We start from the raw sequence: 19196 nt of genomic DNA on the forward strand, positions 1-19196 counted from the left end.
TCATAATCTACTAAAATTTAACAATAATTAAATTTTAAAAATTCAGCTATGACGTAAAAATCTCATGTATGGTTTTGAAATAGCGATGGAAACAATAATATTATCACTAACTATGATTATCTAACCATTCAAGTATAGTTGATATAGTTGGCGCACAGTCAAAAATTTTTTGGATGGAATTTGTGGCATTAACCCATAGAGTTTATGGCATCTCTAATTTCTTCCCTAATGGAATACGAGAGATTGCCTTTTGATTTACCAGAAACCGAAGAATAATTAGTAGCAGGTTATAATAACAAATTGGAAATGATAGAAGAAGACTTGACTCAAGTCTTTTGAGTCTCGCAAATCAGTTATAATTCCATAATGTTGAGCCCCGTGTCTTACGGAAAGATAAATGTTTTCAAACACGCATTTGGAGAAAATGTATACAGTACGAAAAAGACCCAGATTGACTAGACCGTGAACTAAGCAAGTTTAAGTACTTTCTTTACATTAATATCTTATTTTATGAAGAAATCAAGATGTTATCTAGTGTGAAAATATAATCGAGAAGTGTTATTTTCTTGATGAAAGAAAAATTGCATAAACCTTCTTGTACGTTGAGATGACTCAAAAAATCAACAAAAACTTGGAGTGAAAGATGGTGCAAAGACTTTTTTTTTCCAAGCCTTGACAGTTCTAGATTCCATTATCTTGTATATAGATATGGAGTTTCTGAACCACTCTGTGCGCTGCACAAAATTAACTAGTTTAAACAATGGCATTCTCATCCCTCAAGAAATTATTCTCCCTAGTTATCCTGTTTCTTGCGTTACATTTTCAACTCAATGTTGCTTTTGATACAACTCAAGAAGCTCAAGCTCTTCTCAAATGGAAAGCCAACCTTCAAAACCAGAATATCCTCTCTTCATGGACTCTATATCCTGCTGATGCCACCAATAATTCTACCCACCTCAAAACCAAAATGAACCCTTGTACTTGGTTTGGAATTTCTTGTGACCATGCGGGAAGAATCCATAGATTTAACCTGTCTAATTCAGGTTTAAAAGGTACGCTCGATGAATTGTCATTCTCATCATTTCCCCATCTTGCATATCTTGATCTCTGCATTAATGAACTCTTTGGCTCCATCCCATATCAAATTGGTGTCCTTTCCAAACTAAAGTACCTTGACTTGTCAACTAATCAGTTTTCCGGGAAAATACCCTTAGAAATTGGTCTCTTAACACATCTGGAGACACTTCACTTGGTTGAAAATCAGTTGAGTGGTTCAATTCCTGAAGAACTAGGCCAGCTAAGTTCTCTTAATGATCTTGCACTGTATAGCAACCGTTTGGAAGGTTCAATTCCTACTTCTTTGGGTAACTTGAGTAACTTGTCTTGGTTATATCTTTATAATAATTCACTTTCTGGTTTCATTCCTCCAGAGATAGGAAACCTCTCTAATCTAGTTGAACTATACATGGATACCAATAATTTAATTGGTTCCATCCCTTCCAATTTCGGGAGACTTAGAAAGCTAACCGTGTTGCACATGTTTGAGAACCAGCTTTCTCGTTCCATTCCTAAGGAATTAGGGAATTTGGAATCCGTCATTGATATTAGCCTTTATAGCAACAATCTTTCAGGTTTAATTCCAGCTTCTCTATGTGGTTTAAGAAATCTCAACTATCTTTATTTATATAGTAATTAACTTTCTAGTTCTATTCCCATAGAAATACGAAACTTGAAATACCTTATTGATTTAGACTTAAGTGAAAATAAACTTAATGGTTCAATTCCTGCTTGTTTGGGAAAGTTGACCAACTTGTCTCTATTGAGTCTTCACCATAATTTATTTTTTGGTTCTATTCCACCAGAAATGGGAAACCTTTCTAATCTAGTTGTACTTTACATGAGTGCCAACTATTTAACCGGTGCCATTCCTTCTAGTTTTGGGAAACTACGAAAGCTAAGCGTGTTGTACATGTTCAAGAACCAACTTTCCGGATCTATTCCTCAAGAATTCGAAAATTTGGAATCTCTCACAGATATGAGTCTTTATGACAACGATCTTTTAGGTTCGATTCCAACATTTCTAGGTGGTTTAAGAAATCTCAGATATCTTTATTTATATCACAATCAATTTAGTGGTTCAATTCCCTCTTCTTTGGGAAATTTGAGTGACTTGTCTCTATTGATTCTTAATGAGAATGCACTTTCTGGTTTCATTCCTCAAGAACTTGGAAAATTGAGAAACCTCAAAGTTCTTCAATTGTATGGTAATCAACTTAGTGGATCTATTCCCACAGAAATAGGAAATTTGAAATCTCTTCATATTCTGTTCTTAGGTGAGAATCAACTTAATGGCTTTATCCCTCCTTCTTTTAATAATTTGAGCAACTTACATAAGTTGACTCTTCGTGATAATAATCTTTCTGGTTTTATTCCTCAAGAGAGTTGAAATTATTCATTGAAGATGCAGGACTTGTTGGAACTCCATCTAGTCAAAGAAGGTAGTATCATTTTAACATCTGAACTGTCTTCAATCATGTACTTCATAAAACTAAGTTCCATGTTCTTATTATTCAAGGATGATGCTAATAAAACTTTAAGCTGATGTTATTCTTATTATTACAGTTTTAAAATTATGCTTCTTAAGTTTATATTTCAAATCTGATAACTTGTTTTGATTTAAAAATCTGGGGAAATGTTTGGTATGCTCAGTAACGTTGCTCAAGTTAATATGTTGGAGTAATAAAATTGTTGACGTGGCATGCACCGTTTACATTGGACAATCCACATGATAAATTGAGAAGGCTCAACTCATGAGTCACTGTTGAATGAGCATTTTTTGCCATAAAAGCCTAATTGCAGTAGCAAAGGGAAAATGTATTTTATGGGCTACATGTAAGAGGCCTAATAAGGCCCATGTGAGATCAAGCATTTTGAAAAAAAAAAAAAAAAAAAGTCTGCATGACATTTTAACCCCCAAATCTTTTGTAAGAAAACATTTCCAGGGGTTAAAATTTAACCATGAAAGGGAAATTTTGACAATTCATAATGTTAGACTAGGTTTTCTGTTTTCATAATGTGATATATATATAAGGTGAATTGACAATATTATCTTTTTATAATATAGTTTAACACTTAAATTCAGAAAATAAAGATAATGTTGAGTATTTCAGAAACTAAAGAGGAAATGTTTTTTTACGATAAATTAGGGGGCGTTTAAATAAACTGACAATTTTGTAATACCAAACCACCTCCACTAAGGCTTATGGAATTTTTAAATTATCTTTGAAAAACAAAAATCATGAACAGATAAAATAGTTGAGACAAAGTCCACAACCCAAATTAGAAGTCTCAGCCACCCTAGAAATCTGGATAGCTCCAAACTTTGATACTATTATGTATTTTTGTCATAATGTATAATATAAATTAATTCATTTAAACTAATTTAAAATTCGAGAGACAATTATGGAGGTCCTCTTTCAACTTTGATTGTAAAAATTTTCTTCCAGGACTAATCCTAATAAGACGCTTTTTATATTAGAAATTATAAGTTCTGGTCTTCACTTAATTGCATGGCAATACCAATCACATTGTAAATGTATTAATTAGTTGCACCTCCGTTTACATTAAAGTAAAATTTTAAACAAATCCAACCAAAAGCTGCGATTCAACAATTTCTTTTTTTTTTTTTTTTTTGGTTACAAACCCATTCTTATAATTAAATAATTTTTTTTTTTGTTGACAATCCCATAAAGATTTTTCAATATAAAGAATGCTCTAAACATACCCATAATCTCTTTTTATTTTTATTTTTAATTTCTATTTTAAGTAAAATATTAATTAAAAATGATAGAAGAAGCCTAAAGTTGACCCAAGTCTTTGGAGTTTCTAAAAAGTTAAAATGCCACAGTACAAAAATATTGAGCCCTACCTTAATTATAGGGCAGAGAAAATTCATCCTACGCACACTTAATTCACACCTAATGCCACAATTCGATATGTAATCTTAAGTCAAGTCTTAAGAGGCAGCATTCACATTGCACTAAATCTTACTCGTATTGAAATATATAGTAACGTTGAGTTCCCACTTGATAGCTCTGAATTCCATTAAATTGTTTATAAATATGGAGTTTCTCAGTTAAACTCTGCATCGCCAATAATGTTGAGAATATCGTAAATTTGTCTTAATATATATTAAAAGTTGCTAAACAATTTTAATTATAATTTCGTGTTTTGAAATACGAAATTGAAATATAAGATTTCAGAATTGATGCCTAGCTATTAGCCGGTAAAATTTCAACACAACAATGTAAATTGAAACCAAATGTTAAAAGAGATTATATGGGCCTCCATAATTCACCATATTTTCAACATAAAGAAGAGTCATTTACCAAGAGGAACATAACAATCTCTTTACGATATTCAACATGCATTTTGAAGATGTTTAAGTAAAAGACAAAGACCTTATATTAATTGACTTAATAGTGACCATAAGGTTTTAAGTCATGACGGCAACGTTTGTGGTGTTGCATAAAGTAGATCAATATGAAAGCATCCGTTTAGTTTTGTATAGGTCAATGACCTTAATTGACTTGACAGTTCCAAGCCTTGTTTATAAAATATGTGAGTTCTGAATTAGGCTCTGCATTGCATAAAATTAAGTAGTTTCAACAATGGCATTCTCATCCCTCGAGAAATTATTTCCCCTTGTTCTCTTCATGCTCTTTATTGTGCTACATTTTCAGCTTAGTATTGCTTTTGATTCCACTCTGTAGGAATTAACTGGAAGGGGTATTTATGTAATTCAATAGTTATCAGTTAGCTGGTTTGTTAAGTTGTTAATTAGTCAGTTTTAATTAGTTGGATTAGTTGCTTAAGTAGTTAGTAAGTCAGTAATTAGTCAGCAAAGACTTGTATATAAACTCTCTTGTAAATAAATGAAAGTTAAGAGCATTATTCAGAAAAACTCTCTCTTCCTCTGTTCGTTCACACTCAAGAAGCACAAGCTCTTGTCAAATGGAAAGCCAGCCTTCAAAACCAAAATCGTTCTCCCCTGTCTTCATGGACTCTTTCTCTTGTAAATGCCACCAATATTTCTCTACTCAACTCGGAAACAGAACAAGCCCTTGTACTTGGTCTGGAATTTCTTGTAACCTTGTCGGAAGAATCTATAGATTTAACATGTCTATTTCAGGTTTAAAAGGTACGCTCATGAATTGTTGTTCTCATCATTTCCCCATCTTTTGTATATTGTTTTGGCATAAATGAACTCTTTGTTGTTATCCCGACACAAATAAGTGATCTTGCAACACTTTATCTCCGTAACAACAATCTTTCCGATTCAATTCCTCAAGAAATTGGAAATCTCAAGAACTTGTCTGTATTGACACTTGATGACAACCACTTCACTGGTTTTTTACCCAAAAATATTTGCTATAGTGGTTTACTTGAGAACTTCACAGTGAAAGGCAACCATCTTCGAGGTCCAATCCCTAAAGGCTTGAGAAATTGCACAAGCCTGAAGAGACTCCGCCTGAAAAAAAAAATGAATTTGTCGGTGATATATCAAAAGATTTTGGCATCTATCCACACCTTGATTACTTAGATCTCAGCCAAAATAAGTTTCATGGTGAAATCTCGTCTAACTGGGCAAAGTGTCAAAAATTAGGCATCCTAAAGATTGCAGCTAATAAAATTATTGGTAGCATTCCAACTGAGCTTGGAAACTTAACAAAACTTGGTAGAATTGATCTTTCTTCAAATCTTCTAGCTGGAGAGATTCCAAAAGAACTTGAAAAGTTGAGCCTGCTAGAGGTGCTAGTTTTGAATGGAACAAACTTGTTGGAAATATATATGAAGATTTTGGCATCTAACCAAAGCTAGAAATGTTAGATATCAGCAATAATGAATTTTATGGTGAAATCTCAAAATTACTTATCCTACAGACGCAGGGAACAATATTGCTAGCAGCATACCAGTTGAGCATGAAACTTAACTCATCTTTCGGGAATTAAATTTTATGGTGAAATCTCATGTAGCTTGGGAGAGTGTATTACTTAAACTTTTTGTATTTTCTAAATTACCTATTAATGAAAGTATCATCTTTTGAGAATAAATATTGTTAAGACTTGAGAGGGACTAGCATCCCAAATTCCCCATTAGTTATTCATTGGAAGAATGCAGTTGACACTAGATACAAAGTTACTAGATTTTATTTTAAAAATTGTTTTCGTATGAAAGATTTTTAAGGCCCCATTTGGAGTTGTTTCTCATAATTTAAAAGTGAATTCTCAAAGAACCTAAAGTTGATTAGGCATTTAGTAAAATATTTTAACAGCCATTATTTTATAATGTAATATTCCAATTGTCTATTATTATATTGGAAATGGAGATCTAGTAATAAAAACACCAAAATGCCTTTTTTTATATGTACAACCAGACTAACTTAAGTACCAGTAAAGATTCCACATGACAGTTGATTGTGAACCTGTGACTGACTCATTGTGCTGGCTATACAAGCTGACTATGCTAATTAAATTTTATATTTAAGAATAAATCTTATGATAAATTAAATATTTTAATCATACAATATAAAAGAAAGAGTAAGAAAGGAGAGGTATGTTGCAGACATTAACCTAAAGTAAAAAAGTTATCCGTATGCAGAAAATCCAAAAATTGCCTGCTTTATTAATGCAATCAAGAAAATTTCTGTTAATTTATTGTCATAAACTTTCTTTATAAAGGAGATCACTGTCTACTTTTCAAGCCGATTAGACTGTGTAAGTGGGATGAAAAGAAATTGATATCCTTCAACCAATGGAATTTGAATTAGTAAAAGCTACAATTAAAACTAAGCCAATAGAGAATGATGGATCAGGACTTAAACCCAAAGATACGACATTCTTCACAAAACTACAAATATTTCATTTAATAGTATATGATTAAAATAAACAAAATCATTAATTAAAATAAATAAAAAGAAAAACCTTTCAGGCCAGCTAAGTTCTCTTAATTATTGGCCTCTTAACACATCTAGAGACCCTCCACTTTACCTGGTTGAGAATCAACTGAACCATTTTGTTGATTTTCACTAAGGACTTTATTCCTTTAGCTGATTTAATCTTCATCGTAGTAATATACAAGATTGTGCGTTATTATACATTGAGTTTCATAAGGCGAAAGCTCTGCTTTCAAAGAGTTAATTCAGCGAAAAATTTAGGCCATATATATAACACAAGGACAAAGGAAATGATATTTACCTTTGTAACATAATTGGAGTTATTTATCCTAAAAGAAATACATCTAGTGTCTATGATCTAATGGTTTAGATGAGGTAACATTATGTTGATACTATAGGTGGATCTACCCTTAGGTCATGATCCAAAGGTTGACAATAATATCTTAAATTATATAGTCCGAGTTTATGTAACTGACACTAGTATTTCCAAGAAAACAAAATTCATCAAAAAGCATAGTCATTTACGGAGAGGAACATAACAATCGCTTTACAATATACAAACACGCATTTTGAAAATGCGTGCCTAAAGTGCAAGACAAAAAGCTCAATTGACTAGATAGTGATACTCACATGATATGGACCACGAAAAGTATGAAGGTCTACAACAATGAGAAACATACTTGCCCCATTAGCATGCATATAACGGAGCAACCAGCCCCTTTCAACATCTTTCATAACGTGTTCTACGCTGTTGAAAGATAGATCCACATGCGTTGTGTGATGCATAGCTGAAAAAATGCCAGTCACTATCTGAATGACTAAACAAATACCAGCTAACCAGTAACTAAGATTGCTCTAGGGGTGATAATCTATCAAATACTGATTAAGTGTGGAGGATATAGGTTATTTAAGCAGAGAAAATCGTTGGTTCCATATACTCATTTCTCTTTCCTATCGTGACAACTAAGCATTAAGTCTTGAAGGCAACATTTGTGGTGTTGCCTAAAAGTAGATCACGCAAGCATCCGTTTAGTTGGGGTTAGGTCAATGACATTGGAGATTACAATAAGTCCTGAGAAGTGAAACAAAGATGAATTAAAGTGAAACAAAATCTTAAAAGTATACGATTGTGATTAGTTAAAAAGATAAAATAGGAAAAAGAACATTATCTACAAAGGTTTAGGAAAATTCTGATTAATAAAAAAAAAAAAAAAAAAATCCTATTACTGGGATATCATTGAAGAAATATGTCTAGTTTAGCAAAAAATGGTTTTCCAGTCTCACACACGACATGTCTCAATCAACTGAGTCTTATAAAAGCCTTTGGATCCTATACAACAAGGAGGGTTGGGAGCGATTCTGTCAAAGACATTAATGACTTGATAGTGATCTTAAAACTTTTAAATCAAGCCTTAGAAACTTTTATGGTGTTGCATAATTGTGGATCCAGCAAACATTCGTTTAGTTTGGACTAGGTCAATGATAAAATTAGAGATTTCTATTGTTAAAAAGAATCCTGTGAAGTAAAATCAAGATGAGTATAGGTGAAATGAGATACAAAAATCTGCATCTATCAGTTAAAGATGTCGATGAATTTTGTATAGAATCTCGAACAAAATTGAGATTCTTTTTGTGGGGTGAAAGAAGAGAAAGTTAATATTCTGTTTGCTTTGTTCTCTTCAATACATAATCCTGGTGAACAAATCAATAGTCACTGTAGTGAAAATATAAGATCCTAGAACATGAAGGTTAATTATTTCCATATCAAGGCATGTTGCATGAAACCTATTTCTACGTAGAGATGACTCAAAAGCAACAAAAACCTTGAGTGAAAGATGGTGCATTGACATTTTCCAAGCTTTGAGAGCTCCATATTCTGTTTATAAATATGGAGTTCCGAATTAGGCTCTACATGCATTTCACAAACTTAACTAGTTTAAGCAATGGCATTCTCATCCCTCAATAAACTCTCCCCTATTTTCTTCATCGTCTTTGTTCTGCTACATTTTCAACTTAATGTTGCTTTTGATTCTACTCAAGAAGCACAAGCTCTTCTCAAATGGAAAGCCACCCTTCAAAACCAGAGCCATTCTACCCCCTCTTCATGGTCTCTTTATCTTGTTAATGCTATCAATAATTCTACTCAACATAGAACCAAGATAAGCAATTGTACTAATTGGTTGGGACTTTCTTATGATCATGTTGGAAGCATCCACATATTGAACCTGTCTATTGCAGGATTAAAAGGTACGCTCAATGAATTGTCATTTTCGTCATTTCCCCATCTTGATCTTAGCTTTAATGAACTCTTTGGAGTTATCCCTTCATAAATTGGTAATCTCTCAGAACTGAAGTATCTTGACTTGTCAACTAATAAGTTTTCTAGGAAAATCCCAACTAAAATCAGTCTCTTTACACATCTTGAGACCCTCCACCTGGCTAGGAATCAATTGAATAGTTTAATTCCAAATGAAATAGGGCAACTAAATTCTCTTAGTGAACTGGCTCTATATAATAACAGCTTGGACGGTTCAATTCCTGCTTCTTTGGGAAATTTGAGCAACTTGGCTTGGTTGTATCTTTTTAATAATTCACTTTCGGATTCCATTCATCCAGAGATGGGAAACCTTTCAAATCTAGTTGAACTTCACATCGATACCAATTATAACTTACTTGGTCCAATCTCGTCAAGTCTTGGAAACCTTAGAAAGCTGAAAGTCTTGTACATGTTCCACAACCATCTTTCTGGTTCCATTCCTTAGGAATTAGGAAATTTGGAGTCTCTCATTAGTATTAGTCTTCTTAGCAACAATCTTTCGGGTTCAATTCCAACATCTCTTGGTGGCTTAAGAAATCTCTTTCGTCTTCATTTATACAATAATAAACTTTCAGGCTTTATTACCCATGAAATAGGAAATTTGAAAAATCTTGTTGATTTAGAGTTAAGCACAAATAAACTCAGTGGTTCGATTCTAGATTCCTTTAAAAATCTGAAGAAATTAAAATTTTATACCTTCGTGATCACCATCTTTCTGGTAACATTCCCCAGGAAATAGGAAGTTTCATGTTCACTTAATTGAAATTAGACACTAACAACTTCACTGGTCAGTTACCCTATAATATATGTGTTGGTGGTTCACTTCAAAACTTCACTGTGAATGGCAACAATTTTTTCGGTCCAATTCCCAAAGGCTTGAGACATTGCATGAGCCTAAAGAGACTCTGCATGGAACAAAACCAATTCGTTGGTAACATATCTGAAGATTTTGATGTCTATCCACATCTAGAATATTTAGATCTTAGCCAAAATAAGTTTTATGTCAAGTATCATCTAGTTGGGGAGAGTGTCCAAAATTACTCACCCTAAAGATTGCAGAGAATAATATAAATGGTAGCATACCAGTTGAGCTTGGAAACTTAATTCAACTAGGTAGACTTGATCTTTCTTCAAATTCTCTAGTTGGGGGGATTCCAAAAGAACTTGGAAACTTGAGTCTGCTAGAGGAGCTGGTTTTGAATAGGAACCAAAATTTTTGTGCTATACCTTCGAAAATTGGATTCCTTATTGGAATTACCTGTCTTGACTTGTCCGCAAATAAGTTGAGCAAATCAATCCCTAAAAGTCTGGGGAACTTGTTGCAAATGTACATATTGAATTTGAGCAACAACCAGTTTACCCAAAAAATTCCACCTCAGTTGGGGAAGCTAAGTCAACTTACAGAGGTGGATTTGAGTCATAACTTCCTCAAAGGAAAGATACCTCCTCAAATATGTGATTTGGAGATGTTATAGAAGCTAAATCTCTTCCACAATAGTCTCTCTGGGTTCATTCCGAGAGAATTTGAAAACATGGTTGCCTTGTCAAGCATTGATATATCCTACAATGAGTTGGAGGGTCCAATTCCAAACTCTGCAACATTTAAAAATGCTACAATGGAAGAATTACAAGGGAACAAAGATTTCTGTGGTGATGTTAAAGGGTTGCGATGTCATTGCAGAACTTTATTACCTGCGGCAAAACATGGGTTGCACAAGGGTTGGATAATCTTTTATATAGGTTTTTTCCCTCTTCTAAGAGCTCTTGTTCTTTCGCTTGCGATGATCCGTATACTCTTTAGTTCCAGAAGAACAAAGAGACACTCAGAAGATAAAGAAAATGGGATGAACAATGAAGAATTTCTCTTGGTATCAACTTTTGCAGGAAGAAAGATGTATGGAAAAATCATAGCAGCGACTAAGGATTTTGATGCCAGTCACTTAATTAGGAAGAGAGGTCATGGAAGTGTTTACAAAGTTGTGTTATCACTAGGGAATATTGTAGCAGTTAAGAAAATCCATTCGCTATGTACTGGTAATATAGCTAATCAAAAGGAGTTCCTGAGTGAGATAAAGGCATTAACAGAGATAAGACATCGAAATATTGTGAAAATTTTTGGTTTTTGTTCCTATTCTCAACACTCATTCTTAGTCTATGAGTATCTTGAAAGGGGTAACTTAGCCACAATGCTGAGCAACGAAGCAAAAGCAGTAGAACTAGATTGGAGTAAGAGAGTGAATATCATAAAAGGTGTGGTACATGTTTTGTCTTACATGCATCATGATTGCTTCCCACCAATTGTCCATCACGACATATCAAGCAAGAATGTATTGCTAGATATGGAATATGAAGCTCATGTCTCAGATTTTGGAACTGCTAAGCTTCTCTAGCTAGATTCATCTAATTGGACTCAACCTGCAGGCACATACGGATATGTTGCACTAGGTATATAATTCTTTCACTATCAATTTTTCCAATACCCTTATTGGATAATCAATGATAAAGATAGCTTGTTTCTTTCACTTCGCAGAGCTTGCTTACACAATGAAGGTGACCGAGAAATGTGACGTGTATAGCTTTGGAGTATTGGTACTGGAAGTCATCCTAGACAAGCATCCTGGAGATGTTCTTGCCCCATTTTCAGGTTAATCTGTAAACATGAACGTAGAGCTGGATGATATGTTGGATCCAAGGCTTCCATTTCCCTCCCTAGAAGTTCAGAATAAACTGATTTCCATCATGGATGTGGCCTTTTTATGCTTAGATGTAAACCCACAGTCTAGAACAACCATGCAGATTGTGTCTCATCTTTTTTGCAACTAAATCTTACACTTTCTGAAGTAATCACACAAGATTATAGATCTCCAACAGACTATTTTGTAAGTTTTTGAATCAACTGTTTGTAAGGTTGGTCTAGTTTTACAAGGAAAATCTAGTTTCTCTGTATTTATTTTTATAATTTAGCAACATTGGGACCTGAGAGTCATTGGTTACATAAATTCTCCATTAGCTGTTGAAACAATGCAGTTGGCACTGGCTACAAGTTTCTGATTCATATTTAAAATTTGTGTTTTTTATCTGCAAGCCCATATGTCTGATGTAAGTGCAATAGATATATTCCTGAAATTTTGATGTCTGATGTAAGTGCAATAGATATATTCCTGAAATTTTGAAATTCCTTTTTAAGTTTATTATTTATTTTGTTATAAAGTTTTAGTATATCTCTTCTACTTGTACTTCTACTAACAGGGGTATACGCTGGACAAAATGCTATTTTAATCATGTGAATAAAGTAAGGATTTTCAGATAAACAAATGGGAGAGTTCGTAGCAACTATGAATCTTGCTATTTCCTCTCGTGCAACATTTGCATTGTATTGCCATGTTGAGAGAGTTAAGGACTATGGATAAAAATTAAGTTGAGTTAGAATTTTTCTACCTAATCCGGTTAAAGATGTACCGAGCAACTGCCTTATTTAGGGGTGCTTCTTCTCCATGTGTCGTCGCATCATCAAAGTCCCCTTTTTAGTGCCAATAATGGTTCCATAGAAATTACATATCCCACATGATTCTTCCCCCTCCCCATTTGTCTTTGGCCGTTTTGATTTGATGAAGTGTCGCCATATATCGGACATGACCCTCTTTGACGGTCGGGAGGGTTGGGCTATGCCCGTGCCCGTTGACTCGTAGCTCACATGTATTTGGCTACACCTCGTCTCGATCGAATGTGTTTGTGGAATTGCAATTGCTGCTTTTGGAGGAAAGGATGAAAATGGATTGAACCCTTCCATTTCTTCAGTGGATGGAACGTAAAACTCATTTGGGGATAATCCTCTGAATGCATCATTTCGGGAATCTATTATAAATTTATGATAAAATAATAAATAATTAAAATGAAAAGAAATTAAATAATAATATGAATAAGGGATGATATTGAAAAATAGAAAAAATTGAATAATATGAATAAATAAATAATATAAATAAATTATAAATATAAATATAAATTATAGAAAAAATTGAATAATATGAATAAATAAATAATATAAATAAATTATAAATATAAATATAAATTGAATGACAATTTGATTGGAGATTTGGAGTAGAGAGATTGAAAGAATGAGAGAATGAGAAAATGAGAGATTGAGTGGTGTGGAAAACATGAAAGATTTTAGGGTTATTTATAGTGTAGTTGTGGGGGCCAAATTAAAAAAAAAAAAAAAAACAAACAAACAAACAAACCTTTGTAGTTTATGATCTAAGAAATGTACTGTGATAGTTAAAAAATCGGTTTTTGATCTACAAGCCCATATGTCTGATGTAAGTGCAATAGATATATTCTTAAAATTTTGAAATTCGTTTTTAAGTTTATTATTTATTTTGTTATAAAGTTTTAGTATATCTCTTCTACTTGTACTTCTACTAACAGGGGTATATGCTGGACAAAATGCAGTTTTAATCATGTGAATGAAGTAAGGATTTTCAGATAAACAAATAGGAGAGTCCGTAGCAACTATGAATCTTGCTATTTCCTCTCGTGCAACATTTGCATTGTATAGCCATGTTGAGAGAGTTGAGGACTATGAATTAAAATTAAGTTGAGTTTGAATTTGTCTACCTGATCTGATTAAAGATGTATCAGGCAACTGCGTTATTTAGGGGTGCTTATTCTCCACGTGTCGTCGTATCGTCAAAGTCCCCTTCTCAACGCCAATAATGGTTCCATAGAAATTACATATCCCACACGATTCTTCCCTCTCCCCATTTGTCTTTGGCCGTTTTGATTTGGTGAAGTGCCACCATACATTGGACACGACCCTCTTTGACGGTTTGGGGAGTTGGGCTATGCCTGTGCCTGTTGACTCGTAGCTCGTATGTGTTTGGCTACACCTCGTCCCGATCGAATGTGGTTGTGGAATTGCAGTTGCTGCCTCTGGAGGAAATGGTGAAAATGGATTGAACCCTTCAATTTCTTCAGTGGATGGAACGTAAAACTCATTTAGAGATGATCCTTCGAATGCATCATTTCAGGAATCTATTATAAATTTATGATAAAATAATAATAATTAAAATGAAAAGAAATTAAATAATAATATAAATAAGAGATGATATTGAAAAATAGAAAAAATTGAATAATATAAATAAATAAATAAATAATATGAATAAATTATAAATATAAATATAAATTGAATGAGAATTTGATTGGAGATTTGGAGTAGAGAGATTGAGTGGTGAGGAAAAAATGAAAGATTTTAAGGTTATTTGCAATGTAGTTGTCTCTCTCTCTCCTTTTCTCCCCCGCCCCCCCCCCCCCCCCCCCCCAAAAAAAAAAATTTGTGGCTAGTGCCAACGGCTATCAAGAAAAGTAAATTTTTTTTTTTATATAAATTTTATAAAATTTTATTTTAACCTCTATAATTTAGGAGATTTTATGTAATTGTACAAGAGACTAAATTGAAATTATTAAAAAAATTTTGGGCCCAGGCCTGGGACTTGGAGGAGGGCCTAGTGGAGAGAACGGGCCCTCCTCCTTAGGTCTGGTCCCGTTTTGGAACCAAACCTCCTAGGACCGATCCTCACCGATCCTAGGATTGAGTTTTTAAGCTAGGTTTTTAGACCCAGTCCCAAATGTCCATCTCTAAAAGATAGCTTATTTTGAGTTCAATAAACGCTTTTAAAATATAATAAAACAGTATGAAAAATATAAGCCCCTTTGACTGGTAGATAAACTTTCTTTGCGAGTGGGGACTCTTTTACTTTTCAAACGGAATAGATTATGGGTAAAGAAAATTTAATTAGTAATTGGAATTTGGAAGTAGTACAGTTTTAATTATGCCTCCATATCCAGTGGGGACCTTAAAGAAAAGTTGATGCCCATCTGACCAATGAGAATAAATTAATAAAGCTTCTATTAATACTGAGTCAATTGAAAATGATAGATCAGGCAAACCCAAATCTATGGCAGTCTTCACGTAACTACAAATATTTCATTTTATATGGCTAGGAATAAAGAAAATCATTATTTAACCAAAAGATAAAAAAGTTACTTTAAAATGTTGAAAAATCATATAAACTTGTCTTAACATATATTAAAAGTTGCAGAGCAATTTTAATCAGAGTGATGTTATTTAAACCCCATATTTTATCTAACAATACCCCACTTCTAATTAAACCCCACAAAAAGTTTTAAATTATTTATTAAAATTTCCCCAATTTAATTACAAAAGAAATTTATAATTAAAATTATATATTCAATAGCAGTGTACAAAGCGATGATTATAAATACCTATTTGAAATTCTTTCATAATCCATGATGATTAAGTAAAACCGTTAAAAAAAAATTTATGATTGAAAAAAAAATAATTGCAAAATAATTTTTAAAGGAAAAAAATGGTGTACAGGTACTTTGAAATTATATTTGCCTTTTAATGTAATTTTGATTGAGGATAATATTGTAATCTAAAAGAATTATTAACATGGGTCTTTTAAGAAATTTAGTGGGGTCAAATAGCATCACTCTTTAAATTATTATTTCTTAAAAACTTATCGTAAAACAGATCAATTAAAAGGTTTTTGTCGTTCTTTGAAATATAAAATTAAATAAAAATGAAACCAAATAGGATATAAGAGGCTCCCTAATTAACCATATCTCAAACACTATATTGTTAATTTTTGCAATTGACCAAATTCGTTTCTAGAGTAAAATAACTTATTATTTTTGAGTTTCTAAAGGCAAAAGTTTTGCTTTCGACTAGTAAATTCAGGGGAAAATTTAGGCCATATATAACATAAGGAGAAAGGAAATGATATTTACCGTTATAAAATTATTGGAATTAATTATACTAAAAGAAATATTTTCAGAGTACTGAATAACGAGTATTATAATGATTCAAAGGTTGATTAGGATATTTTTAGACCATATGATTCGAGAGTATTTAACCCGTTAAAATACTAGCTAGTGGTAGAGTCATTTGCGGAAAGGAACATAACAATCACCTTAAAAAATTCAAACATGCATTTTGAAAGTGCAGGCATTCAGTGCAAGACAGAGACCTCAATTGACTTGGTAGTGATTTTGATGCTTAAAGTCTTGAAGGCAACATTTGTGGTGTTGCCTAATTGTTGATAATGCAAGCATCCGTTTAGTTTGGATAATTAGGTCAATGACACAAATTGTACTCACAAAGACTATACGCTTAAGTCCTGAGAAGTGTAGTCAAGATGAATAAAAGGTGAAACAAGTTTAAAACTATATGATTGTGATTTCGGAAATTCTAATTAGTAATAAAGATAACTAGAAGAAAAAAATTCTAAAAAAGCTATATCAGAAAACTATCCAATCCCTGGGATACCGTTAAAAAAATATGTCTAGAGATGATTATCCAATGATTCATATCAGTAATATTACTCCGATACTGTAAGTTAACTCATAAATTACAGTCCAAGGGTTAACTTATTTATCTTCCCCTGCTAACATTACCAGCTACACTGGTGTTTTCCAGCTTTACTTCACTAATAATTTACGGGGAGGAACATATCAATCTCAGTACAATAGTCACACACGCATTTTGAAAATGAATATAGTACAAGACAAAGAACTAAATTGATGACTTGATAGTGATTTTGTAGCTTTTATTTACGTCAAGTCTTTATAACTTAATTGTGCCCAAAAAGAGTGAAGACTCGGAAATGCTGACAAGTGAAATTAAGATGAATAAAAGTGAAATGTGGAATCAAAATCTGCTGTCAATGAATTTTATACAAAAACCCTTGTCTTAAACAAGTTTGAGATACAAATTGAGAGGTGAAAGAAAGTTAACGTTATTCTTGCATATTTTCTTTACTTCAGTATATATCCTGGTGAAGAAATCAAAATTTTCTGTTGTGAAAATATGAGATCCTAGAGTGTCCTTTATCCTGGATAAAGAACAAAGAAGATTAATTATATCCACATCAAAGACTTGCATGAAACCATTTTCTACGTAGGCTTTGAACGAAATAGAGACAACAACAGGAACAAAATAATAATAGTAAAACAAAACAAACAGTAAACAAAGAAAATAATACGCACGATTTACCCTGGTTCACCCAATGTAGGCTACGTCCAGCTGAGTCTATATTATTGCAGTATGCCTCACCTCTCTTGTTTACAATGAATGAATTGCTCTCACACTCATAACAAGAGAAACGTATGTTTATATACTAGGTTTAAGAGATTAAACCTAGTTTTACAAGGATTCTTATTCCTAAGCCCAACCCAAAAAGGAATTAATAACTTAAAAGAAATCCTACAGCAGTTATACATGGAAAAGCCCAAAACCGCCTACGGGCTCAGGGGTGTTGCCCCCGCGACCCCCGCCAGCTCACCGGGGAGCGGAGCACCCGCCCGCTGACCGGTCAAAGGGACCCCCGAGTGCGTCTCCATTACCCATTAATGCTGAAGTAGTCGACAACTCCAATAGGCTTGACTCCAAAAAGCAACAAAAACCTTGAGTGAAAGATGGTGCATTGACATTTTCGAAGCTCAAAGACTTGTATGAAACCATTTTTTACGTAGGCTTGACTCTAAAAAGCAAAAAAAACCTTGAGTGAAAGATGGTGCATTGACATTTTCGAAGCTCTTAGAGTTCCAAATTCTGTTTATAAATATGGAGTTCCCAATTAGGCTCTGCAGTGCACAAACTTAGCTTGTTTAAGCAATGGCAATCTCATCCCTCAATAAACTCTCCCCTGTTTTCTTCAGCCTCTTTGTTCTGCTGCATTTTCAACTAAATGTTGCTTTTGATTCCACTCAAGAAGCACAAGCTCTTCTCAAATGGAAGGTCAGCCTTCAAAACCATGGCCATTCTGTCCTCCCTTCATGGACTCTTTATCCTACTAATGCTACCAATAATTCTACTCAACACAGAAGCAAGATAAGCCATTGTACTAATTGGTCTGAAGTTTCTTGTGACCATGCTGGAAGCATCCGTAGATTGAACCTGTCTATTGCAAGTTTAAAAGGTACGCTTGATGAATTCTCATTCTCATCATTTTCTCATCTTGCATATCTTGATCTTAGCATAAATGAACTCTTTGGAGTCATCCCTGCACAAATTGGTAATCTCTCCAAACTGAAGTATCTTGACTTGCAAACTAATCAGTTTTCTGGGAAAATACCAACTGAAATCTGTCTCCTTACAAATCTTGAGACCCTCCACCTAGATGAGAATCAGTTGAATGGTTCGATTCCAGAAGAATTAGGCCAGCTAAGTTCTCTTATTGAATTGGCTATCTCCAGTAATCGCTTGGACGGTTCAATTCCGGCTTTTTTAGGAAATTTGAGCAACTTGGCTTGGTTGTCTCTTTATAATAATTCACTTTCTGGTTCCATTCCTCTAGAGATGGGAAACCTCTCAAATCTGATTGAACTTTACATCGATAACAATAGCTTAACTGGTCCAATCCCGTCACGTCTTGGAAACCTTAAAATCCTGGAAGTCTTGTATATTTTCTGCAACCAACTTTTTGGCCCCATTCCCAAGGAATTAGGAAATTTGGCGTCTCTCACTAATATTAGTCTTCATAGCAATAATCTTTCAGGTTCAATTCCAACATCTCTTGGTGGCTTGAGAAATCTCCTTAATCTTCATTTATACAATAATCAACTTTCTGGTTCTATTCCTCCTGAAATAGGAAACCTGACAAACCTTGTTGATATAGAGTTAAGCCAAAATCTACTCAGTGGTTCTTTTCCCAGTTTCTTTAAAAATCTGAGCAACTTAAAGATCTTATTGCTTGATGAGAACAGTCTTTCTGGTACCATTCCCCAAGAAATTGGAAATTTTGTGAGTTTGACTTTATTCGATATAAGCTTGAACGGCTTCACCGGTTCTTTACCCCATAATATATGTCATGGTAGTTCACTTGAGTGGTTCAAAGTGAGTGA

The 19196-nt window shown here is 33.5% G+C and overlaps 1 protein-coding gene and 1 pseudogene across 1 annotated transcript; both read left to right on the top strand.

Annotated features, from left to right (window-relative positions):
• Positions 1 to 760: 760 nt before the first annotated feature.
• LOC116133743 (probable leucine-rich repeat receptor-like protein kinase At1g35710) lies at positions 761 to 2446 on the top strand. Its single transcript, XM_031419433.1, has 2 exons — positions 761 to 1631; positions 1719 to 2446. Exons 1-2 carry the CDS (start codon positions 761 to 763, stop codon positions 2444 to 2446), a joined length of 1599 nt encoding a protein of 532 aa, XP_031275293.1.
• An 8358-nt stretch (positions 2447 to 10804) lies between these two features.
• LOC116133744 lies at positions 10805 to 11921 on the top strand (annotated as a pseudogene).
• Positions 11922 to 19196: the final 7275 nt, after the last annotated feature.

This window comes from Pistacia vera, unplaced genomic scaffold (assembly GCF_008641045.1).
Source record: "Pistacia vera cultivar Batoury unplaced genomic scaffold, PisVer_v2 Contig274, whole genome shotgun sequence".
In the NCBI taxonomy this organism is placed as follows: Eukaryota; Viridiplantae; Streptophyta; class Magnoliopsida; order Sapindales; family Anacardiaceae; genus Pistacia; species Pistacia vera.

Bases quoted from the DNA above. Each gene is read 5' to 3' on its own strand.
- LOC116133743 (XM_031419433.1), top strand. From the start codon at position 761: ATGGCATTCTCATCCCTCAAGAAATTATTCTCCCTAGTTATCCTGTTT. The intron at 1,632-1,718 runs GTTTAATTCCAG...CTATTCCCATAG, and splicing joins TTATAGCAACAATCTTTCAG to AAATACGAAACTTGAAATAC.